The 25,713-nt window shown below is 41.4% G+C and overlaps 1 protein-coding gene across 4 annotated transcripts in view; it reads right to left on the minus strand.

Moving 5' to 3' along the window:
* Positions 1-25,713, minus strand: part of ADRA1A (adrenoceptor alpha 1A) — a 111,170-nt gene that overhangs the window by 44,269 nt on the left and 41,188 nt on the right. Inside the window, exon 2 of one of the 4 annotated variants that reach the window (XM_017654421.3) lies at positions 18,140-18,717. The exons of 2 other annotated variants lie outside the window; for them this stretch is intronic. In XM_017654421.3, coding sequence (XP_017509910.2) covers positions 18,695-18,717 — 23 coding nt within the window. In that variant the 3' untranslated portion in view covers positions 18,140-18,694. Of the gene's footprint in view, positions 1-18,139; positions 18,718-25,713 lie in introns of those variants that run through there. One more of the 4 variants, XM_017654420.3, reaches the window with a different exon arrangement.

Here is a 25,713-nt window from a genome sequence, read left to right on the forward strand (position 1 = left end):
GCTAGAGTACTAACATAGCAATGGAAAAAGGCAGAGAGAGCTCCCAGTCCAGTTAGTCTTGGCACAATTGTCTTCTTTTCCTTCAGCCTAAGTCTGGATGGCATGTCTTTCTTTTTTCTCTCTGCTTTCCAGACCTGTCAGAATCATGACAGATTGAAGAGTGCGCTTAAAATCCACTCTAGCAAACAATGCCCTGGAATTCAGTAGAGGATCTCATAAATATAAACAAAGAATAAACTTTGCTGAACCAAAGAAGACAAAATGGTACGGTGGTTGATGGGATGATTGACTATCTCTAAAGTACTTTCCCTACGAAGTTCACTGTGTCTCAAAGAAATTGAAGTACACACGCACACATACATGTGATGGTGGTCAAGTGAGAAAGTATTTTCTTTAGCTCCAAATGTTTTAATGTTTTCCTATAATTATAATAGAATTTACTCATATTGGGCTCCTGGTTTGAGCCAGGCTCTGTGCTAAGCCATTTACATACAATCGAATTATCATCGGTAACATTAAGAGTTACATGACTCATTATAATATCCCCATTTTACAAAGAAACTGTGGTTTAATGAGGTTGAATAGCTCAGCTAAGGTCACTCAGGCAGATAGTTACTGGTAGAAATGTGAAATTGGGCAGTCTCATTCTCGGGCCTATGTTCCTTTATGGGATCTCAGCATACACTGGAATGATACATCTCTAAGGAAGGAGGATGGTGTGTGGGGAGTGACAAGGTGCATCGCTGGGGGAACCTAAATTGGAAAGATGCTTTTTCAGGCTTCACCTGAGAGGTGGAGAAAGTGGCCAGTGCCAACATGACTGGATGGCTGGTGGTTTTGTGTGAATATGGTCGGTTCCAGGAAAAATCCATCTGACATGATGAGGACTGTATATTGTCTGATATTTCTTTCTAATAGCAACAGTGCCGTGGCTATAGAAACCTGCCTCGCACAGGTGCCCCTTGGCCTGGCCTTGATGAGGCCATATAAGCAGGGCACAACAAAAACTACCTTGACTGAGGATGTCTTTATTTTATATAATCATTGAGAGAAGGGAGCACATTTCTCTTATTTGAAGAATTTCTATTAAAAAATATATGAGTTAAGAATATGAGTCCAAGAAAGTGATCTGGGAGCCTTGGGATTTCCTATGATTCCTTCAAAGACACTCAAGCTGCTCACAGAGCCCAGTTAGCCTCTCAGAAATCCCAGCCTTTCCTTAGAGCCTTCCCTGCCCTCCCTCCTCCCTCCCCAGGCCCCCGGAGTCCAGGCCTGGCTGACCCAGAGCCCGGCTCTTGGGCTCTCTGCACTGGCCTTCCTGCTGTGTCCACAGTGTAAGAGGTAAATACTGGTCTCCCCTCTAGGTGCCCTGCTCACAACACCCACTTCCTTGCTGCAGCTGGGGTAGAGGGTGAGGAAGGGAGACTCTACAATGAATTTCCGTGGAGGTTGGGCTGTCAGATCATCTGCGGCTCGAACCCCTCAAGGACACTGTCTTGCTCAGATGAGCAAATCTCCAGATGCCGGCTTTTCAGAGAGTGGGGGATCCTTCTGGACCAGAGGCCTTCCCAGAAATGACACCGTCCGGTTTATCCCACTAAGCGTGTGGCAGCATGGAGCTGTGACTAAGCCTAGCACAGTTTGCTCACTGCCAACCTGACAGTGCCACAGGGCACGCCATGGGCCCCATCCCTCCTGTTTGCAGTGCCCATCCTGCCTCGGCGGTGATTCTCATTCAGCAGCGGCTGGCTGGGGTTAGGAGAGCGACTCCTAAGTGTTCCTCCTTCAGGAACTTTCCAAAAGGTGTGGAAAGACAGCAATGGGCTGCTTCCCTTCTTATTTGCGTCATTCCCGTCCTGAGATCTCTTTCTTCCCTTCATTTTTCCTCTCCTGGGGAGGGAAGACTGAGCTGGGATCAGGCTTGGAAGAGCTCTTGCTGTCTGGTCCCCATGGGTGCCCTCATCCTGCCACCTCCTCCTCTGTGCAAACCTTCCTGCCCAGGCACCGTCTTCTCTGAGCCCCCACTTTTTCTGTCCCCACCTCAATTTCTTCTCAGATCCCTGCTTTCTTGACGATGGTGACGCTTCTTAGAACGTGAAAGCAGCTGGGTCATGCTTCTTCCTGCCCTCCACCCTCCACAGCGCAGGACACCAGGGTCCAGGCTGCCTGGTTTAGGGAGGGACACCACTGACCATCACTAGGCTGTACCTCCAGCTGAGCAGGCACTATGTCAGTTTTGCTCATCCATGGAACTTCAGAACCCCGCGTGTTGCTGGTACCTCGAGGCATCCTCCCAGGTGTTGAGGATGAATGGCGGCCCTCAGATCGCTGGGGGTGCCTCCCAGTCCACCCCATGACTGCTTCCCCAGGAGGCCTGGCTGCCGTCTCTGCCTGCAGCCGGAGCCTCGTGCTTCCCACCCTGCCGTGGCCCCTTCCCTTGCCCTGCCCAGTGTCTGTGCCATCCTCTCATTTTCTCTGTGATGGTGTTTCACTATCTTTCTCCCTTGCTGCACCACCTGGCGTCTCACACTCTAGGTTTTCCCCCCAGGCTTCAAAGGAAGAGCCGCACGAATTAGCCACAGGAGCATCTTGCCTCCTGTTTCTCATGTTGCCATGGGCAGGCTGTGCTTCCCAGCAACCTCTGCCCAGACTCTGCTTCCAGAGGGGCAAGCAGCTGCTGGCTTAATGCCCGTCGCCCCCCCACCCTGCAGGTCAGGCCATGCCTTGCATGTGAATCTGCTGCTTTAACTCTTGAGTTTTGGCACATTCCCAGGCCCCGAGGAAGTTTCCCTTCTGCTGTTAGGTCTGCCGTAGAATTCCTGACTTTTCTTTTCAGGACCCTTCAGACATGCTGGTCGACAAAAACTTGGCCAGGCTGAGGTGTGCGGAGCAGGAGGTCCTCCCTGAACGCCAGCACCATCTTCACCCCTAGAGATTCAGGATCCTCACCTCCACTGCCGAGGCCTACAGATTCCAGGAGACATTGAAGCTGATTTCACACGACACCCTGTGTCTTGTCACTGGATGCCTTTTCTGTTGGCATCATTTGGCTTCTCGTTTCTGATCATCTGTAGGCCTATGATGGGGGCCCTGGTTGCTCTCCTACCGAAGGCCCAGCCACCAAAGTGCCATTTTAGCTACAAAATTACAGCAAAGTTTGCTCTCAGTGCACCCAATATATAAGATGAACCATTTTTTTCCCCAGAGTTGATCTCCTAAGTGACTTTCCTACCGGTGCTCTAGATCACTCTGAAATGCAGAGAGGATGGAAATGGTGTTTTCAGATTCCCTCCCTACACTGGCAATCAGAAGGTTCCTCTTTGGTTAAACTCCTTCAGCAGGTGGGTGACTTGATGTGGAGGCAGAGAGTTATGAGGCAGTGTTCTCAGTTCTAGCCTCCAGCTTCCAAGCTTTCACCCACTTGTAAACCTGACGTGTCAGTGACACCTCTGAGAGGCAGTGGGTTACGATAAACCTTGGTGAGCTGGAGTCAAAGCATGCTAGAGCACGCAGACTGGCAGAAGCGGAGGCTGGCAAGCGCTGTCAGCCCCTCCCTTCGAGGGGAAGATAGCAGGGTTGAGGAGGGGATGGGATTTCCTCCAAATCACCTGGCTCATTTGTGGCCCAGCTGGGACGCAGCTCCACTTCACCATTTCTGCTCCTGCTCTTGTGTGATGTTTAGCAGCCCCACAATGTCACTGGAAGTGTGAACGGCAATATGTCCGCCTGTTGTCACAGGATGACGACAGGTTTCACAGAGCTAAGGAGAAGGAAGGGGGAGGAGAGTAGCACGACCCATAGCTCATCGTTTAAGAAGTATAATGTACTCTTCAGGCACTGATGCCAAGGGCCGTGGGTGATGACCTTGGAGGGGCTCATCTGAAGGGCGCCACATTCTGAAAAATGGAGTTTAAATGACTCCAGTTTAAAAAATGAGGACTCTAAAGTAGAAACTAATGTCATATGGCCAGTTGTTTCCCCTTGTCCATCCAGTGGTCTCTCTGTGCATGTAGTACTGGTCCAGTGTGACTGGGGTGCATCCAGTGAACAGAGAAGAGACACAAGCTGTCGCATAAATAGGCAGCCAGCTCCCGGGGCCAGGAGCTCTGGTGCTGAGCCACATTCAGGCCAGATCACATGTGCCTTTTTGTCTGGAAGAAAACTCTGCCTCATTGAACTAACCCCCGGAAAAAGGCTGCAGGAATCAGAGAGTAAGCACAGACCCAAGTTTCTCATCCTTCTGGAAACTTCCTCTGTGTGGGGCTGCCGGTTTGGCTCGTTCCCAGTGTTATGTGCACCCTCCTGAGGTTCATCTGGGGGCCACCCATGGACAGTTCTCAACCGGACAGGAGTCTCTAGGTTGTCTACCTAGAGTGGTGGCCAGGATCCCTCAGAATGCCAGCCCGGGGAACTGTGGACTGGGACCCTGGGCTCTCAGCCCAAGACTCATGGACACACTTCTGATGCAGTGAAACGCATGTTGTACGTTACATCCCCGTGACTTACTTATATTTTAACTGGAAGTCAGTCCCTTTTGTCCCCTTCCCCCATTTGCCCACCCTCCTCCTCCCTGTAAATTCTCTTCCTTATTTTCTTTCATTGTGTTGTCCTCAAGCATGTGCAGTAAGTTCAACAATGGCAGGGGCGCGGCTGCCTTTCTGTAGCGCGAGCACAGGGCCTAGCGCAGCCCCTGGAAGCAGACACGTATTTGATTGGCCCTCCTCTTCGGCCCGCACAGTCCACTCAGGCAGCAAGTCCCACTGTACTTCTCCTTTGAGACACCCTTCCGACTGCCTCCCCCCCTTCTGCTGCCAGCCGCAACACCCTGCCCTGTGGCAGCAGGGCCCGAGGGGTCTCTTCACTTCAACCGGCTCGCTGCTAAGTCTGTGGCGCCTCTCATCACCCCGCCACCTTGGCAGGATGGCGCCACCTTCCTGCTCAGATACCAAGGGGAAGAGTGTGGGCCAGGAATCAGGCGGGCTCAGATGGGCTGTTTAAAGTTGGGTGAGTCGCTTTCCCTTTCCCGAGCCTCCGTTTCCTCATCTGTAAAATGAAAGGTTTGGACCAGATAACCACTACCCGCCTTTGCGCCTGTAAAAGCATCTGCTCTTGGGAAAACTGAAACAGTCAAACGTGAAAAACAGGCCTGTGTCAAGCGGGATGATTACGGAATTGGGTGGGAGATGGCCACACGGGAGGAGGGCAGGGGAGGAAGGGCACCCAATGCTGTGGGTAGGCTTGGGGGAGACATCGTGATGTCTGTCCTGGAGATTGGTATTTGGCTCCGAGGGAAAGGAGGAGGGCAAGGAGGAGAGATTCAAGAGCGGACGTTGCAAGGCTCATCAGCTCAGGGGTGAGAGCAACACAGACCCGCTGACAGTGAGACCCAATGAGAAGGAGTGGCGTTTGCTCTTGATCTGCTGGGCACAGCGTGGCCCAGCCTGCGGGCGACTCCAGGGCTCCAGTGTGCCCTGGTAATGGGGGCTGCACACGTGCACACGCAGGGCCATGGTCGCCTGATCGTCTCCAAGAAACAGAAATAACTTTTAAAGGGAAGGGAGCATTTTCAAGGGGCTCAGTAATAGAGTTAAGGAAACCTCATAATAATGAGATCTGCTGGGATATATGTTTTGAATTATCTTTTTGTTGCTGATAAGATCAAATTCAAGCTCAGCACCTTATCACTCAAGGCCCTTCATCATTCGGTCTCACAGTCTCACGCAGCTTTCCCTCCCATTATTCACTCACTCAACAAATAGTTTTGCTTGGCATCTTCTATGAGATAGGCACTGCTGTAGATACTGGGGATGGAAGGTCAGGGCAATGCATCAGGTTCCTGCCCTTGGAGTTCACATTCTTTGAGTATTTCCTGTTCAATTGGATTGTGGATTTCCAACTCCATGCCTTTCTTCATGCCACGGTAAACTCTGTCAGTCCACCAGGTGACTGCAGTTCTCTGCCTCATTCTCCTGTTCCTCTCTCGGAGGTCTGTCCCCTTGCTAGATATAATCTAGTCAAACTTGAATACATTCAAATTCCCTATCTTCAAAGCTGTGTTCAAAATCCAGCTCATCCATAAACCCTTCCTTCATTAGCGCCTAACTTGTTTCCTCAGTTTCCCCTGAGCATTTAATTACTGAACCTTAATAACTTTTCTCTATAGCCCTTGTATATCTTCTATAGTTATTTCTTGTTTTCTTGAATTTAAACTCCTTGAAGGCAGTGGTTTTTTTCTTTTCATGTTTACTGAATCAATGGATAACATTTGCTGATGGAAGAAAACAACATTTTGAACAAATCTGCTGCAACTACTTAACAGCTGGAAATATGCTTTTTTAATGGAAAAAGAGAGCCTGTCTTAATTCACATTCCACCACTTTATCTTCCTGACCTTCAAGGCGCTCATACTTACATAAAAAAACAAAACCATCCTATAAATAGTTTTATATAGCTAAGTCGCTGGCACTTCATAAAATTGTTACTTCTAGTACCTATAAAAACATTTTACAGGGTCCCGTAGGGAGGGGCAGAGCCTGTATGAAGATGCAGTCGTCCTCAAGAGCCTCTCATATTTGTGGGGTGTGAATCCGAGGCTAAACACCACAAATCCGAAGCAGTGACATGAACCACCAAAATCGGTCACGCAGGGAAGAGGTGCAGGAATTTCTCAGGACCGTGTCCCTTCACATTCAGCTTAAAAGTGAAGGCAGGTTCCATGCCACAGTGTTGCCAGCAAGGACATGGGTGAGTTGGCTGGCACTTATGTCATAAGAGGTGAACAGGGGAGAAGGCAGATGGACCTTTGCTTCTAGACTGCCAGTAAAGAGGCCGTATCTGAGTTCTCTGGACAGCTCCCTACTCGGACGTGACATAGCAGGTCGTCTTCCTGGCCAGTGCGTCACCCAGAGACATGTCCCCTGATACCGTAGCCACCCTCCCGGAATATCCTCTAGCTCTGTTTAAGGTAGACTATGAATAACACTTTGCTCTCCACTCCCAGCTCCTGCACATGCCCTGCCTGGGGTAGGCCAGGGGCGGAGTTGTCTGTGGACCCTACTGCTTGTCCCTGCTCAAGCGGGACTAGACCTGCAGAGTGCTGACCTCTACCAAAAGTAGGCGGCATTTAAACTGACATAACCTCTATGCATAGGCATTTTAATAGCTTATTTTCAAAATGAAAGGTGTCCGTTTGGGAACTAGACTATAGCTTCTAAATACAGCTGGACAAACCAGTTTTCCAATGCAGAAAGGAGTTGGGAAGAGGTGAAGGGACTCTTGAATTTGAGAAGCCGATAGAGCATGCCACTATTGTGATTAAAGCCATTTTGGATGAAAAGAACGGACCCGACCTCCATCTTTCATAAGAAATGCAATACTGAGAAACCTCAGGTTTGCTGGCAGGGGACGTCTCCTTCTTTCTGAACTGAACCGAGCCTTCTGCAGTCTGAGCTGAGAACTGTCTGATACTCTAAGGGAGAAGGGAGAGGTGAGGGAAACTCATCCATTCCCACAGCTTCAATTTCCTCCTTGGTCCTCATGACTCTAAATCCCTACCCCTAAGCCGTATCTGGCGCCGAAGCTCCAGACTACTGCCAGAAACCACTCTTAGCAGACATCTCTCCTCATGTCTCCAAACCATCTCGTGCTCAGCATAACCAAGGTGAGCTCCTCGTCTCTCACAAAACCTCTTCTTTCCGCTCTGCTTTGTCCTCAGTAGATGGCACCCCTTTCCCTAAGTTGTCCCAGCCTGGAATCACTCTCATGCTCACCCCTGCATTCTCCCCGGCTCCCTACTACATCCCATCACCCGGTCCAGACCACTGACCCTTCTTTCTCCTTGTCACCACCCGTCCTAGTTCAGGCCACCATCCTCTCCTGCTAGGACCCCATATCAACTAACTAACTGAGCTTCTTGCTTCTAGTCTTGTGTAATGAATTTTCTTGGCCACTCAGATAATTGTTTTTGTTTTGAACTTTGAACACTGGGTACTATTTTCATCATAAAGCCAGCAAAGCAGGGACCAACTCTTAGGTAGCATACTCTGATGGCTAAATTCAGGAGCTTTGGCATCAAACAGGTCTGAGTTTGAACTGAGTTCGGCCATTTTCTTCAGGTACTATGTTTTGGTAAGCAGAGAAATGTATCATTTAAATCATTAAAACAAAAATAAATTCTTAAAAGTTAATAGTTTTGTGTGTTCAGGCTAGACATAGCTGGCCATGTGAAAGGCCGTGAATGTCATAGTCTGTCAAAAAACCTTTGATCAAATTCTGTCATATTAATAAAGTATACTTAGAAAATAATCAGGTAAGACAAGGTTGGAAGGTATAATGTTCCTTGTAGAAAAAAGTCAAAGTCCAGCCTTAAAAGGAGAAGTGGAATGTATAGTTCTCGAACATGGGAAGTAAAGAAAAGGTGTAGAAGAGGGAAATGGAAATAGTTACCATTTCTTGTGCTGCATAAAAATACCAGTTCCCACCCCACATTCTTAGAGCTGCTCCTTATTCCTGGGAAGGAAATCCTGATCGTGCACTTACTAATCCACCGGAGAGGGGATGCCCCCCACCTCCTCTGTGACTCAGTTCCTCTTACTTGTGGGCACAGTGCCTGGGTGTGTTCCTCACATCTGAGCTATTTTCTCATCCATATGTATCTGCATCTACTTTCAGGGTATTACACTATTCATTAGTGTTCATCTGGCCTATCTTTAACCTTCAGGGTTACTTTCTGAGGTCAGAAACCAGACCTGCTGATTATCCACAAGTGTATTTTCTGGTGCAGATGCACCTGGGATTTTCGTTCTGGCCCTATGGCTCAGCCGTGTGACTCACCCTGATAACCTGTGCACCTATCTGATTATTGCCTAAACAGTGAACAACCAAGCATCTACCTGTCTTTATCCCCAAATGCTTTGAGAGAATTCTGACTCTTACTCAGTGTTATGGGAGAAAGATATATTCACACTGACATGTGTTTCACATTTTATGAATTGCCTACTGCCAGATGATACCTCATTTTGGCTGCAAAAAAAGAAAGGTATACTTTGGTCCACTTGAGAATTTTCCTGGACTAGATAGAATCCAATTAGGTAAATACTAGATGTTTTTCTGAGTTGTGCTATGTCCAGACTAGAGCTAGGGCTACATCTTTATCACATTAACTTTCTTTCCTGAATAACTTCTTCATGAAGGAACATCTGGCTTTTTTAAAAAAACTCACATCTGGCAATTTGTTTCTTATTTTTGTCCATTTCAGATGACAAGGCTCCTAGGAGTTACATGCAGTTTTTTTTTTTTTTAGAGTTTTTAAAATTTCATGATCCTGTAAAATCTACAAGAGATCTTCAGAGCACAGTGGGGGTGGTAGTGGTGGTTCCAGTAGCAATAATTACAACAGTAGATGTAAATTATTGAGCATTTTCAAGTGCCTGACACTTTTCATGCATCACTTCATCACACCCTAGAGTGTGATTTGTCCCCATTTCACAGATGGGGAAAATGGGACTTAGAGGAGTTTAAAAGTTTGTCAAACCACAATCAGCCAGGAAGGGTAAAACTGGGTTCAAACCCGCCTCTGTCTGGCTCCGGATTCTGCACTGTACCCCCCGACACTGGACTTGCCCGGAATCCGCACTGCCGCTCTGAGGGCTTGCTGCTAAATTTTCCCAGGCAAAATTAGGTCTGGATTCAGACAAGAAAAATGAAGAGCGTTGAATTGATTATGGAGAAATTGCTAGAAACTTCCTAATATGAAACTTCATCGTGACTTTCTTTTCAGAAGTGATTTATCGATATTTAGGCACCGAAACGGTTTGAAAAACATCATAGCACGTTAGTTAAAAGATATTTTTAAATTATGAAATTAACCAGTACAATATTGTATGTCAACTATACTTCAATTTAAAAGTCACCCCAAAATAAAAAAATTAAAAGTGTAAAAATTAAAAAAATTATAAACTTAATACAATATAACACCTATTCATACTTTATTCGTCACTTGTATTTATGCTTTTGCAAATTGCCTGTTCAGTTTTCTCATTGAATGGTCATCTTTCCTCATTATGTGTAAAATGTACATAAGGACTATTAAGTATTTCCTTGGAAGGTTAAGGATAATAGATCAAAAAAGAATATATAATTAGCTGGACAGATATAAAAAGGCATTAAGTGGAACTTATCACTGATCCCTGATAAACACCTCTTGCTGCCCACTCCCTGGAAGAACATTCCCTTTGCAGCAAAAAGAACTAGCAAGTTCTATAACAATATTTAACTGAGAAGTACTGAAGCCAGAGCTTTCTCACTCTCTTTGCGTTGGTTTCCTCATAGGTTAAATGATTACCTCATATTGTGAGACTCTAATGAGCTAATTTAGTGGGGCTCTTGGATTAGTGTCTGGGGTGTAGGAAGTCATACACACTGGTGATTATTATTGCTTAGTCCTAGGTAACACATAAAATTAAAATAATTAATTTGTAACTATTTATTAACTAATGTATATTTGTAGTATATCCGTGCTCGCCTTTTGAGGAATAAAATAAGTTACAAAGATGTTCAAATCATATCAATTGAAAAGATAAGTGTAAGTAGGTTAAAATCTTGTATTAAAAGATGAAAGTCTGGTACTCTTTTCAACATATGGTGCTGGAAAAACTGAACATTCATGTGCAAAAAAAAAAAATCAAAAAACAAAAAACGAATCAAGACACAGACTTTATACTCTTTACAAAACTCTGTTTAAAATAGATCTTAGGCCTAAATATAAAACACACAACTATAAAACTTCTAGAAGATAATATAGGAGAAATCTTGGATGACCTTGGTTATGGTGATGACTTTTTAGATGCAACACCAAGTCATGATCCATGAAAGAAATAATTGATAAGCTGGGCTTCATTAAAATGAACAACTTCTGCTGTGCAAAAGGCAATGTCTAGAGAATGAGAAGACAAGTCACAGACTGCAGAAAACATTTGCAAAAAACACATCTGATAAAGGACTGTTATCCAAAATATACAAAGAGCTATTAAAAGTCAACAAGAAGGAGACAAATAATCTGGTTAAAAAATGGGACAAGAGCTTAACAGACAACTCAGCAAAAAAGATATGCAAAAGGCCAATAAGCATCAGAAGAGATGCTCTACATCATATGTCATTAGGGAAATGAAATTCAAATAACAATGAGATACCGTGATGTACCTATTAGAAATGCCAAAATCTGAAACACTGATGACACCAAATGCTGGTGAGGATGTGGAGCCACAGGGACTCTCATTCATTGTTTGTGGAATGCAAAATGGTGCAGCCACTTTGGAAAGAAGTTTGGCAGTTTCTTGAAAAACTAAACATACTCGTACTAAACAATCCAGTTATTGTGCTTTTTGATATTTACCCAAAGGAGCTGAAGACCTATGTCCACACAAAAACAAGCACATGGATCTTTATTGATTTATTCATAATTGCCAGAACTTGGAAGCAACCAAGATGTCTTTCAGAAGGTGAATGGATAAGTAACCTGTAGCACATCCAGAAAATAGAATACCATTCAGCATTAAAAAGAAATGGGGTATTAAGCCATGAGAAGAGATGGAAGAAACTTAAATGCATATTACTAAGTGAAAGAAGCTAATCTGAAAAGGCTACATATTGTGTGAGTCCAAGTATATGATATTCTGGAAAAGGCAGAACTATAGAGACACTAAAAAAGATCAGTGGTCACTGAGGGTAGAAGGAAGGGAGGGATGGATAAGTGGAGCACAGAGTAATTTTAGGGTAGTAAAACTATTCCATATGAAACTATAATGGTGGATACATGTCATTATACATTTGTCCAAAACTATAGAATGTCCAACACTAAGAATGAACCTAATGCAGACTATGGACTCTGGGAGATGATGACGTGTCAGCGTATGCTCATCAATCATAACAAAGGCACTGCTCTGCTGGGGGTTGTTGATAATAAGGGAGGCTATGTGTGTGTGGGCAAAGGGGACATATGGGAAATCTCTGAACTTTTCTCTCAATTTTGCTGTGAATCAAAAACTACTTTAAAAAAATAAACACATTTAAAAGACGAAACAAAGCCTCTCGGAGTTGAAAAAATCAAATATGTCTGTTTATGAAGAAAGCAAAATACAAACAAAATAAAGAACAAAACACCATTGCATGGTGAAAAGAATCATGTGGTTTGGAGCTACATACCAAGCCAAGGGAAAAAACCCTGGGGCAGCAATATTAATATCAAACAAAGCCGGATCCAAGACATAAGGTGTTTCATGGGATAAAGAGGCTTATCTTGAGTTGATAAAAGGCATACTGCCCAATAGAGCTGTTATGTAAGAATGACATCAAATTCATATGTATATTTGTATATACATGTATATTTAGAAAGCTCTTGGAAAAAACTGGTAAAGCTATGCTCAAAGTGGAATGACTAAAATACATATGCAGCAAAAAGTAACTCGATAATTTTTCCATTGAAGAATAATTCAAAACTGCAATGTCAATTTAGAAAATGCTGAAATTTGGATTTTGTATAATTTTCATGTCTTGTGAAAAATATTCTTCTTTTGATTTTTCAGTCATTTAAAAATGTGAAAATCATTCTTATTTCACAGGCCATACAACACGAGGGGGCAGGCTGGACTGGGCCCATGGGCCATAGTTTGCTCACAGGTACCTAAAGTAGGAGTTATCCCTTTAAGGGGAATTTGTCTGAGAGCTGAAGTATTTATTTTGTCCCTTGATTATTAAAAATGTGTAAGATGAACAAGACAAAATTAGAATCAAGTTCTTGAAGACTAAGCCAAAGGAATGACAGAAGAAATCAAGAGATATAAATAATGGGGAAGATAACTTATTATTTGTATACTCTATATGGATGATTTGGTATTTCAAAAATAGATGGTGTATTTTATTTTTAAAAAAGCATATTTCCTAGAATTATGTTAATTTAAAATGTTAAATAGGTTAAGACCAAGAAACAATGATCAATGCAATTGTAATAAGCACCTCCCTGGGTCATGTGCTCTAAATACTTTTTAGTTTCCCCCTAAAAAGAACCAAGGATTCTTGGAGAAAAGCCTGGGTAGGAAAACAGACAAAAACAGACTCAAGTAGGGTTATCATGACAGATCACAGAATCATGTCAAAAGGACCCAGGAACTAACACCCCAAAGCTGCCACAATTTGAGACTCAATGAGAAATTTAAAAAGTATTAAATCCTCACAATAAGGATTAATAATGTGTTTTAATCTGTAAGTTTTAATGATGCTGGGGGTGGGGGAATCCTCACTGATTACCTTTGAAGGACACTAAGTAACCACTTTATTGTTTTTAAAATTGGTAAATAAGTAAAGAATCAAGCAATTATCCTGTCTTTAGTGTAAAATCTACTCTTAAGTTAATCAAATAGTTGAAGGGAAGTTTGCTTTTTCGAGATGTTTCCAAGCTAATAATCAATGGAGATAGAATGATAGAGTTAGAATGTTACCATTTTGTAATCCTAATAAATAAAGCAAATTGATGAACCTTAGGCAATGGTCATCTTTACTGATATCTTAAAAAGAGATAAAACATTATGTGCCTGCTGATGGACGTATACACCATCAAAGCATTGATTTTAAAACAAACATCTGATATAGCTTTCTGGATCTAGTGACTAACTTTCCAGGAAATACAAGGAGAAAAGGAATTTATTAAATGATACCATGGGGACAAAGCAAAATCCAGGCTACAGAAAACTATTTATTTGAATAAGATAAATATTAAAATCCTAAGGAAAAGGGGAAAAAAATGAGATGAAGGGGGAACTTGTAGAGTAAAAAAGATTCAAAAGGCAGAAAACCAACTGCACTATATGGACCTTATTTGGATCTCAGTTCAAACAAAAAGATGCTAAAGGTATATTGTAAGATAATTGGAGAAATGTGAACACTAACTTCATATTTCATAATAAGAAACTATAGTTGGCCTTTATCTTAGAGATGATAATGATTTATGGCTATGCTTTTAAAAAAAGAGTATTGTTCAGAGGTGCACTGTTAAATATTTACAGAGGAAGTGATGTGCTTTCTAGAACTCCAATTTCTTTCATCAATCTTTTATGTTTTTCAGTGTAGAGATTTTTCATCTTCTTAGGTGAAATACTTATTCGTAAGTATTTTGTTGTTATTGATGCTATTGTAAATGGAATTGCTTTCTTAATTTCTTTTTTGGATAATTCATTGGTGTGTATAGAAATGCAACTAATTTTCATGAATTGATTTTGTGTCCTGTGACTCTAGTGAATTAATTTACTAGTTCTAATTCACTAGTTTTTTGGTGAAGTCTTTATGGTTTTCTATATATGAGATCATGCCATTTGCAAACAGAAAAAATTTCACTTCCTCCTTTTCAATTTGGATGGCTTTTATTTCTTTTTCTTGCCTAATTGTTCTGGCTAGGGCTTCTAGTGCTATAGTGAATAAAAGTGGTGAAATTGGGCATTATTTCTTATTTCTGATCTTAGAGGAGAAGCTTTCAGCTTTTTACTGTTGAGTATGATGTTAGTTGTGGGTTTGTCATGTAAACCTTTATTATGCTGAGGTATATTCTTTCCAGACCTAATTTGTTGAGAGATTTTTATCATGAAAGGATGCTAAATTTTGTCAAATACTCTTCTGCATTTATTGAGGTAACCATATGATTTTTATCCTTTGTTCTATTAATGTGGTGTATCACCTTCATTGATTTGCATATATTGAACCATCCTAGTACCCCAGAATAATCCACTTGAGCATTGTGTGTGATCCCTTTAATGCTTTGTTGAATTCAGTTTTCTAGTATTTTATTGAGGATTTTTGCATCTATGTTCACCAGGAATATTGGCCTGTAATATTATTTTCTTGTAGTGTCCTTATCTGGCTTTGGTATGAAAGCAATGCTGGCCTCTAGAAGAAATGGATAAGTTCCCAGAAACATAAAATCTACTAAGACTGAATCATGAAGAATAGAAAATAAGAACAGACCAATAATGAGTAAGGAGATTGAGTCATGAGTAAGGAGACTGAATCAGTAATAAAAAACTCTCAACAATTAAAATGCCAGGACCTGATGGCTTCACTGGTGAATTCTACCAATCACTTAAGGAAGTATTAATTCTAGTCTTTCTCAAAATTTTCTGAAAAAAACTGAAGAGAAGGAAGCACTTCCAAACTCATTCCAACAGGTTTTTTTTTTGTTTTTTGAAATCAACAAGCTGATTCTAAAATTTACATGGAAATAAAAGGCAATTTTTAAAGAACAAAGTTTGAAGACTCATCTTACCTGATTTGAAGACTATAGAAAGCCAGAGACCTAAGGAAGTATGGTATTGACAAAACAGAAGGTATACATATCAGGACACATAATAGAAAGTCCAAAAGAGGACCTCTCTCTATATATTGTCATCTACTTTTTTGATAAGGATGCCAAGGTAATATGTGGTAGGTAGAATAATAGCCCCCTAAAGATGCCCAATGTAATCACAGGAGTGCTGTTAAGTGACAGAGGGAGGTACAACAGAGGTGTGACAATGGAAGTAGAGGTCAAATCGATACAAGTGCTGACTTTGTGGATGGGAGGGGGCCATGAGGCAAGACATTCAAGTAGTCTCTAGAATTCTCTAAAAGGCAAGGAAAGGTTTCACTTCTAGAACCTTCATAAGAACAAAGCCCTACTGACGTCTTGATTCTAGCTCTGTGAGGTCCATTTCAAATTCCTGACCTCCAGAAGTGTAAGACCATAAATTTTTATTGTTTCAAGGCACTAAGTTTGCAGTAACTTGTTACAGCAGCAATAGGAAACTAATACACATCCAGTGGTAAAGAAAAGTTTTTTTCAACAATGTTTCTGGATTGTCTGGCTATCTATATGGAAAAATATGGATGTGAACCTTTATCTTATACAAAGATTAATTCAAAATGGATCAGGCTTAAAATGTAAAACCTAAACCCATGAAATTTCTAGACATGAACAAGAGAAAATCCTTGTGATGTTGGGGCAAGCAAAAGTTAGTTAGCTAGAATACCAAAAGTATAAAATACAATGAAAAAATCAACAAATTGGGTTTCATCAAAATTAAAAACTTTTGTTTTTGGAAGACACTATTAAAAAAATAAAAGGACAGGCACTGATAGGAAGAAAATGTTTGCAACTTATCTGTCCGGCAAAGGATATAGGACATACAAAGAACTCTAACAACTCAAGACAATGTATGTCAAAACTAAAAAAACGTTCAAAGATTTGAAGATACACTTTACCAAAAAAGAAACACATAGTCAATAAGCACATGAAAAGATAATACACATTGTTAGTCATCAGGAAAATACAAAGAAAAATCACCATGAGATACCACTGTGTATCCATTACAATAGGTAAACTTAAAAAAAACCAACCTAACAATAACAAGCATCAGTGAAGAGCAACAGGAAATCTCATACACTGTTGGTGTGAATGTAAAATGGTCCAATTACTTTGCAAAAGAGTATTTTGAAAGTTAAAAAGTTAAAACACACCCCTATCACATGAACCAGTCATTTGTTTCCTAGATATTTACCCAGGAGAAATGAAAACCTAAGTCCACATAAAGGCTTATATACAAATGTTCAAAGCAGCTTTATTTGTAAGAGTCCTAAACTGGAAATAGTCCAAATGTTCATTAATAGGTAAAAATAATAAACAGATTATAATATACATATTACTCAGCAATCAAAAGGAGCAAACTATTGATATCTGTAACATAGATGCAACTAAAATTGTGGTGAATGCAAGAAAAAAGGCAAAAAGAATACATCTGCATGTTGCCATTCATGCAAGATTCTAAAAATTCCAAGCTAATATCTAATGACAGAAAACAGGTTAGTGTGTGTCTGGGGACAGAAGTCCATGACTCCATGGAAGCCAGAGTTGTGCTCTGAATTACTTTAACATATACCACTGTTCAATGAGCAAATGTGCACAAAGTGGGAAAATCTCTAAACTAAAAGTTTGGGATCTAATTTCATAATGACCTCTGAGAAGTCAGGTACAGTCATGTGTCCCATCAGAAGAATCTGGTGCCTTAGAGGTTGGTTGTATCAGAGATCAAATGAGATGGAGTAAGAAATAATAGCAATTATAAGATAGGATAGAAATTTAATCTATTCTTATTGTTTATAATTAATAGCTAGACAGAAGTCATGAAATTGAGATTTCATAGCACATCAATGAACATCAATCGTGGTGAGCATGAAAATTGGCTTTGGAAACATGCACACACACACACACACACACACACACATACCACCTAAGTTCTACAGACATTGATTCTGGAGATCTGGGGTGAAGATCTGACATTTCTTCTAGTGCCACTGATGATTCGGATGATTTTAGGCTAGGAATCAAACCCTAAGAGATCAGTTAGGTGGTACCTCATGGTGACCTCTGAAAATGGGGGGAGGGTCAATTATGTTTACCTATCTCTTTACTTACAGTCACCTTCCTAGTGTGCCCAGGGAACTTTTGGTTCCTGCTGGTTGTAATTATTCATAGTACTTTCTTTCATTCTCTAAAGAGTCTTGGGTTGCATAACAATAACATTAAATTAATATTTACTATTTAATACCTACAAGGTGGGTGAAATTTCCACTTTAAAGCTGAAGCAATTTGCTTGCTGTAATAAAGGGAGACCAAGACTCTAGGTCAACCAGCACCTAATACTTAATTCTGTGTTCCCTGTGTGTCTGTAACTTTCTAAATGCTTTCCACGTATTATTATCTCATTTAATTTCCCAAAACTCCTCTGGGGTAAAGTATTACTACTGATGAGGAACTAAGTAGCTTGCCTGACACTATGCAAGAAGGAAATAGAAGAGGTGGATCTGAATTTCCACAACCTGGCTTCGGAGCACGAGCTCTTAGCTTCTCACTCGGTGCCACTCCACGGGTGGCCACAACCGTTTTGTGCAGAGAATGAGCTGGCGTGTCCAGCTAACAGTTTTCTTTCTCTGGGGGAAGAAAGAAGATCTCTCCATGCCTCCACTTCTGCCCCATCTCTGCTCCCTGACCCACTGTGGGGAATTATTACTGTCCTATTTTTAACCAGGCTGCAATCCATTCAGCCTCCCAACTGTATTTGTATCAAAACAATTTCCCCTACAGCCTTCCTTCAGATGCAGTAAAAGTGGCCCTAGAAGCTGAGTGTTAAGGCTGAAGAGTTTATTTTTTAAATTGAAAGCAGGCTTCTGTTTTGCTCTTCCTTTGTGGTACAATAGATAAGCGGCTGTAAAAAGCTGTTTGTCAAGTTAATGTAGTGGCCCTAGGTGGAAAGAAAGGAGCACAATTCAAGTTTTCTGTGACTTTTGACTCAGTTTTAATGGAATGTAAATGCAGTGCCAGAGCCTGGTAAAAATAGCAATGCTCCGGTGTCCAGGCTCCTCTCCAGACGGGGCCATGGGAATCCAGACAGTAACTCATCACCGAGAAGGATCGCTAGTGATCAGCGAGACGGTGGCCTGCCTCGCACGGGGCGGCAAGGGAACATGGCTGAGCGCTCACAGTGGAGCTGCTGCTATTGCCCGGGAATCCGGGGCAGCTCCCCAAGTCTCTCTGGTCCGACTGAGGGCTCAGTCATTATATAAAGCTGCCGCATGCCTGCAGGGATGAAACAGGAAGAACAAGTGCGGGTGGTCCTGGTTAGAAATGGTCTGAGGGAAGTCCTGGAATAGGAAAAAGAATGGATCACATATCCACAGAAAGGATAAGAGGAAATATTACATCCACTTACGAGAAGAAAAGGGAGAAAGAAGTGGGCTGTGGCCAACGCGTGTACCAGACTACCTGTTTCATTGCTGAGGGCCTTCACAGAGTGTGGGTAAAATTGCGGTATTTCCAGAAGCTCTCTCCTGGCTTTAGTGCATCTCCATATCAATAGGTGTTTCCAAGGGCTGGAGAGAATTAGTCCATCTCCACATCAATAGATAATTACAAGGGTGAATGAGGGCGTATCTGAACTGAAGAGGTTGGGTGGGGTCCCTTCTTCTGCAGTTGGTTGCAGAGACCCCGGAGAGCAGAAGTAGACGACTGCTTGTAGGCAATAAACGGGTTTCTCCCACTTTATTTCTCCCTTTGACTGATTTTGGTTTCAAAGGTATTTTGCCCCAGCATCTTTCCCCTGGAGTTACACAGAGCTTGACTTTTGCTCTGTTTATAATGTAAAACTTATGTAGGGGAAAATGCTGCAAAAATGAATGTGTTCAATGAAAGAGTTTAAAATCCCGCAAACCCTTGGTTCATTAAGGTCCTATAACCAGGTGGAATCAGTAACAAGAGAGACCTTTATAATAATAGTTTTAACAGCAGCAACTATTTTTCTTCATAAAGATCACCACTTAACGTCCTCCCGTGAAGCATAGTCCCCTAAAAGGAATTTGCTTCAAAGCCCTTGGGTGAGCCACGTGCCTCTCCAAATCTCTCTTCTTTATCAATACATTGAGGTTAATCATAGCTATTTTCACAAGGCTTCTTTCAGCAATTAATAAGCAAAATCAGGAAGGGCGACTAAGCATGTAGGTGGCTAAAAATACTAATTTAAGCAAAGAAAAGAATACAAATGATTGGCAGCATTACGTTAGAGTAGAATCACTCTGATTGTTTCTGATTAGCCTACAGGAAATCACTCCCCTAGTCAATCATTAGTAATTTTTACAACTTAGAGTCAATGTCACCTACCTGAGACACTGTCTGGCATGCTATGCTGTGTTATTGTTATTGTTCTCTTTTTTAAATCTCAGTGTCTGTCTCTTAACAGACAGTGAACCCGTTCAGGAGAGGGACTGTGACTCATTCGAGTATGGGGTCTGCCACCATGTCTAGTCAATGGAGGTACTTGGATGTTTATTGACTGAAGGAATGAATGAAGATTTGTGTTAAGTGGAAACACTGGGAAAAGTGTTCCCTTTGATGCAACAGTGGCATGACAGAATTAAGAACATACTTATGAGGAAAAGACAGGGCAGGGCACCCTGGCTAGAGAACAGGGATGGGACTGAGAAAGGTCCTTCAGAGGCCAGGACCCACCTACTCTTTGCACCTCACCTGTTAATTCTGTCCCTTCCTTCCTCTTCATGGCCTCCCAAGATGGCCAATTGTCTTGACCACACCTCCCGCTTCTCTCTGGAAGCAGATTCTGTTCCTGAACCCCTTATGCTAGACATAGAGCTATGTACTTTGTACTTCCTTATTTTTTAAGTTCATACTTTAAATAGCTAATACATTTACTTGGTTAAAAAATTAGAATAATGTAACAGGTATGCACTGAGATATTATACCCTAACTTCATCTACTCTATTCTCTCTCAGTCCTTGCAGGTAACCGTTTCCAATTTGCTTCTCATTTATTCTTCCACTGTTTTATGCAAACGTAAGAAAGCATGGCCATATAGTTTTTTTCTTACATTTCCTACCCAAAAGGTAGCACACTATTTAACACTCCTACACTTCGCTTTTTTCACCTGACACAGCCTGAGTCTCACTTCCCTATCAACAGGTAAAGATCTTTTCATCCTTTTTTATAGCCAGATAATATTGTGTTGTGTGCATTTAGCATAGTTTACCAAATCAGTCCCTTATTGGTGAATACTTGGCTCATCCCTCTTTTTCCTACTCTATCCACTGTGGAAAGGGATCACTTGGTGATTCTGAAGAGCTGTTGAATTTGGTCTTTCACTTGTCATTCCCCTTTGCCTCTGGGCGATCTCGGCCGCTCTCCGGACTCCACAGATGCCTTCCATGCTGAAGACAAAGCCCTTGCGCTGGTGTGTGCCTCCTCCCCAGGTCCAGCTCTCTCACAAACATCTCGACTGCAACTCTGAAACTGACCTCATTCCCTCCTTCCACCCTCCTCCGCCCAGTTAGGTTTTCCTAACAAAAGGTTTACATGGAGACGTTACATGGAGACGTTGCGCTCGCTTTCCGACTCGCCGAGATGTGAAGCTCCTGTTGCTTGTGATTTCATCCTTTCCTTGATCTTCCAAGGTGGGAAACAAACTCAGTTTTTTTTCTTGTGCAACAGTTTAGCATATGTCCTTCCTTTTTACTCTGATTGCTATTATCTAGTTCAGGTCCTTGTTAACTCATCTCTGGACATTTTTAATAAAAATATATAGTTTGTTTTCCCGCAATAACCACCTAGAAAGCTTTAGGAGGCAAATCCCCACAATTTTGAGGGGAATTCTTTCCTTTCATCGGGCATATCTCCCTGCCAAGTGAAGAAAGGTTACACCACCGATCATAATCAGAGACTCTGATGTCTCTGTATTGGCCTGCAAGCTCTACAAGAGTAGGGCTCTGCCCACCTCTTCACCATCTGATCCCTAGCATCTGCCCTGGGCGTGGCATATGGTGTGTGCTAGTAAATGACTGTTTTATTTGTCTCTTCAATGTCATTTCAATGGGTGTTTCCAATCTTACTGCCCAATAGTCCCCCACATGAGCTTTACCCCAAAGCTACCTGAACTACTGTGATCCATGACCTCGTAGTTTTCAAGATTTGGATTATGCCACTCTCTGCCTCGGATAGTCTTCCCTCTTCCCTCATATGGCCACATACTGAAAACCCGTTATTCTCCAAAGCCTAGCATCTCTGAGAAGTGCTGTCTGATCACCACAAGACACTGAGGCCCTGAAAGAAGCAACTTCCTCAGTGAAGGAGATTGAATCAGAATCTGGCGTCTCAGCTTCCATGAGCCAAGAAACAGTAGAGACTCTAAGATCAAGAACTGCTTATTTCTGCTTCCCAGTGAGCCACACCATTCTGCCCCAGAAGGCCGGATTGCTATTTGCCTTGTGACTTACTGAGAATAAGGATGATCCATGGAATAATAGATAGTAACCATTTGCTAAAAAAAAAAATCTTATCTACTTAGTGACATATATAGTACACTTAAGATAAACAAACACGTATTACGCCTCTACCTGTGCAATACACTGATACACTGGGCCCTGTGCTCCACACAGAGTGCAGGGGAGGTTGCTTCCCTTACAGGGCTCTGAGAGTCATGGCCACCAAGGTAGTTCATAAAATGCAAAATTATGTCACTGACTCAACTGAGGACAAAAGATTGAAAATGCTGGGCATGGCTTGCCTTTGTAAATGACGTGTTGTATAGTTTTGGCAAAATTTCTGGAGCAACTTGGCCCTCAGATTCCCTAGATAGTTCATGGGATCTCCTTGGTTACACTGTGTTGCAGCTTTTGTCACAGCAGGGGGACTCTGGTTCGAAGAGGGAGATGGCCCCTTGCAAGCTGGCTGCCCTTCCCTTAACTAAGCTCCACTGGTTTGTGCCCGTCTTCTTTGTTAACTATTAATGTTTTAAACTCAGAGGTTAAGTCAATAGAACCAAGATCTTAACCAACTTGTGAGCATCTCAAGTACCAAAGCAATTTTGACAAGAAATCGTCATGCACGTTGCAGTAATTTTGGAAAGTACCACTTTGGGTAGATTTCATGCTGCATTTCTGAATTCCCACTGCAATTTCTACTGAATGTAGTCATGACTGTGGATGTTTTCTTTGCTCCGTCCTAAGAGTTGGTGACAGGCAACAAGCTTAAAACAGCCGCTTTGTTTCGCTAGGGAGAAAGACTGCCTGCGCACTCTCAGTGAAGCCATCCGTTAGAATCTTCCAGCAGTGTGCTAAGGAAGGCAGTGGAGGAAAATGGGATGAGCTGAAGCATCTCAGATAGGAAGGCAAACCCTTTAACATCCTATGCCTGTGTTACATTAGCAAAAGACCTGGTGTGTTCCAGCCTAAAATATGCCCAGTGACTTTCCTTACAGAAAATCAACTGATTTATTAGAGACTTTAGTGGAGACCAGAAGCCATATTTCAGGTCCACCATCCAAGCCAACATTTCCACTCTCATAGAATCATATATGGACAACACTAAACAAGTGCAAATACTAAACAACTGCATTTACTTGTTTATCCTCATTTTGGGTGAGGCCCTTGAGGGGGAAACAGAAGGACAGAAGGTTAGATCCTGTCTGTGGGGGGCTCACCATCAAGCTGTCTGAAGATACCTCACACCAATCTCCCCAGTCATTGCCTGCAGTCCACCAGAGCCCATTCACAAAACTCTTCATCAACCCGTGGGAACATGTAAGTGGGGACTGACTCTCAACTTTCATGCATTAAAAAAAAAGTGAGGTGTAACTTAAGGTCTGTAAAGTGTCTGAATCTTTCATATCCAGTTCAATAGTTTTATATATATGCACACACACAGGAAGTTGCTACCAAGACCAGATCTAGAACATCTCCAGCACCTCAGAAGGCTCCCTTATGCCTGTTCCCAGTCAGTACTCCCTACAAAGGAAATGACTATTCCTACCTAAAACTATAGCTTAGTTTTCCCTGCTTTTGACCTTCACAGAAATAGAATCATGTCGTATGTACTCTTTTGCATCTGACTTTGCTCATTCAACATACTACCTGTGTGAGTCACTCATATTGTTATATGTATCAGTACTTTGCTTTTTTCTTGCTGTATAGTATTCCACCAGAGACCTAGCCCACCAATGTACTTACCTATTTAACAGGTGATGGACACTGGGTTGTTTCTTTTTGTTGGGCTATTATAAATAAAAGGCTATTAACACTCCTATGAAAACATTTTGGCAGACATAAGCCTTTTAAAGAAAATGTCTGATTTGATATATCTTATATATTTTCTTTGTGGAAGAAGAAAATGGGATCTATTGAGATGGGAAGCTGAGGAAACTGGACTCTGATCAGTTGAATCCAGGGTCACCCCTGCAAGATCGTGTCTTTTCTGTCTGTGATGCTCCCAGTCCTGCTCGTTCCGTCCCTCTGCCTCCACTTCTAACAATGGCAACTCCTACTTGTCTGTTTGGTTCTGGGGCTTTCTCCACACTCCAAAAAAGAAAGGTGCTTAATGATTTCCGTGGTCTTTATTCTTAACTTTAAAAGAAAATCTTCAGTGATTACTATCTGATATGGTGAAGAAACATTTCCCGGAATTAAGTGATTCCTTCTATTTAACTTCAGTGTATTTTTTTCTTCTGCTAAATAAATATATTAAAATAAACAAGCATATATGGTACTATTTTATAATTTTCTTTTTATCCATCCATCGATTCATCTAGAGAGAGTTCTAGTCCATGCTGACCAAACAGTGATGGTGGTTATTTCTGGACAGTAGGATTTTGATGGACTTTAACTTTCTTCTTTGCATTTTTCTGAGTTGCTGTCATTTTTAGTATTCAACGTAGATCATCTTTACATAAGAGTAGTCCTTGACTTAAAAGTTCCTTTAAAATTCAAATATCTCTCTTTTATTTCTTGATCTGAACGTTTAATGGATGTGATTCAGTGAAATCTAAATTAATAATGAATGTAATATTTCAGACTATAAAAAAATTAAAAAACCAGAGTTTCTCAGTTGTGTAGTTCCTCCTTTAATACCAACCCTTATGTAGTTGACTCATTTTAATAATTTAGAAAGGCTTGTGTTTTGTTCCTTTTATTGGTCAATATCATAATATCATATAGACATATGGGCCAAAATGTCAAAAATTTTTACTACCAATTCTCACCCAGACATAAGGGGTCAAGTTCTATGGTTAAGACAAGTAAATAATACTCTTAAATGGCTTAAAGATCACAGGTTGACTTCCATTTCTGGAAATAGGACAGACAAGACATATCCACCTGAAACAAATATCATAGACCTCAAACTAATATATCTTAGTTTTTAAAAAAGAAACAAAAGAATAATAAGGCAAAAAAAATAGTTTAAAAGAAAAAACCCACTTAATTAAATGAAGAGATACACCAAGTTCATGGGTTAGAAGACTCAATATTGCTGAGATGTCAATTTCCCCTGAATTGATCTATAAATTCAACACAATTCCAATGAGAATACCAGAAAGATATTTTGTAGAAGTTGATTCCAGAATTCATGTGGCATGGCAGAGGAATTAGGGTAGCAAAATAATTTTGAAAGAAAAAGGAGAACAATGTTAGGAAACTTACATTATGTGATTTCCAGATCTGTTGTAAACCTATAGTGATTAAGACAGTGTGGTACTGGGCAAAGGAAAGATACAGACCTTTGCAACAGAATAGGGAGTATAGAAATACTCCCATTTATATCTGGCCAATAGATTTTTTACAAAGGTTTCAAGGCAATTCACCATAGTCATTTCAACAAATGGTGTTGGAAAAAATTGAACATTCATTTGTAAATGATCCTCAGTCCCTACTTCTTATACTTCATAAAAAATCTAACTCCAATGTAAAACCTAAAAATATAAAATCTAGAAAAAATATTTAATGGAAAGTCATAGTGACCCAGACTCAGTTAAAGATTATGGGGTTAGTCAAAAATTTTTTAGCTAGGACCCCAAAAACATGATCCAGAAAGGAAAAGGAAAAATTGGTCTTTAACAAGATGAAGAACGCTGGTATTGGAAAAGATTTTGCTAACAGCGTGAAAGGCAAGCACATACTGGGAGAAAATATTTTCAAATCACACATCTGGTAAATGACTTGTATCCAGAATATGTAAAGATGCTAAAAATTCAATAAAAATATGGACAAAAATTTTGAACACACTCTTCACCAGGAAAGACATACTAATGGCAAATAAGTAAATGAAAAGATGCTCGGTATCACTAGTCTTTAGAGAGATGCAAA

The sequence above is a fragment of the Manis javanica genome, chromosome 3 (genome assembly GCF_040802235.1).
Source record: "Manis javanica isolate MJ-LG chromosome 3, MJ_LKY, whole genome shotgun sequence".
Lineage (NCBI taxonomy): Eukaryota > Metazoa > Chordata > Mammalia > Pholidota > Manidae > Manis > Manis javanica.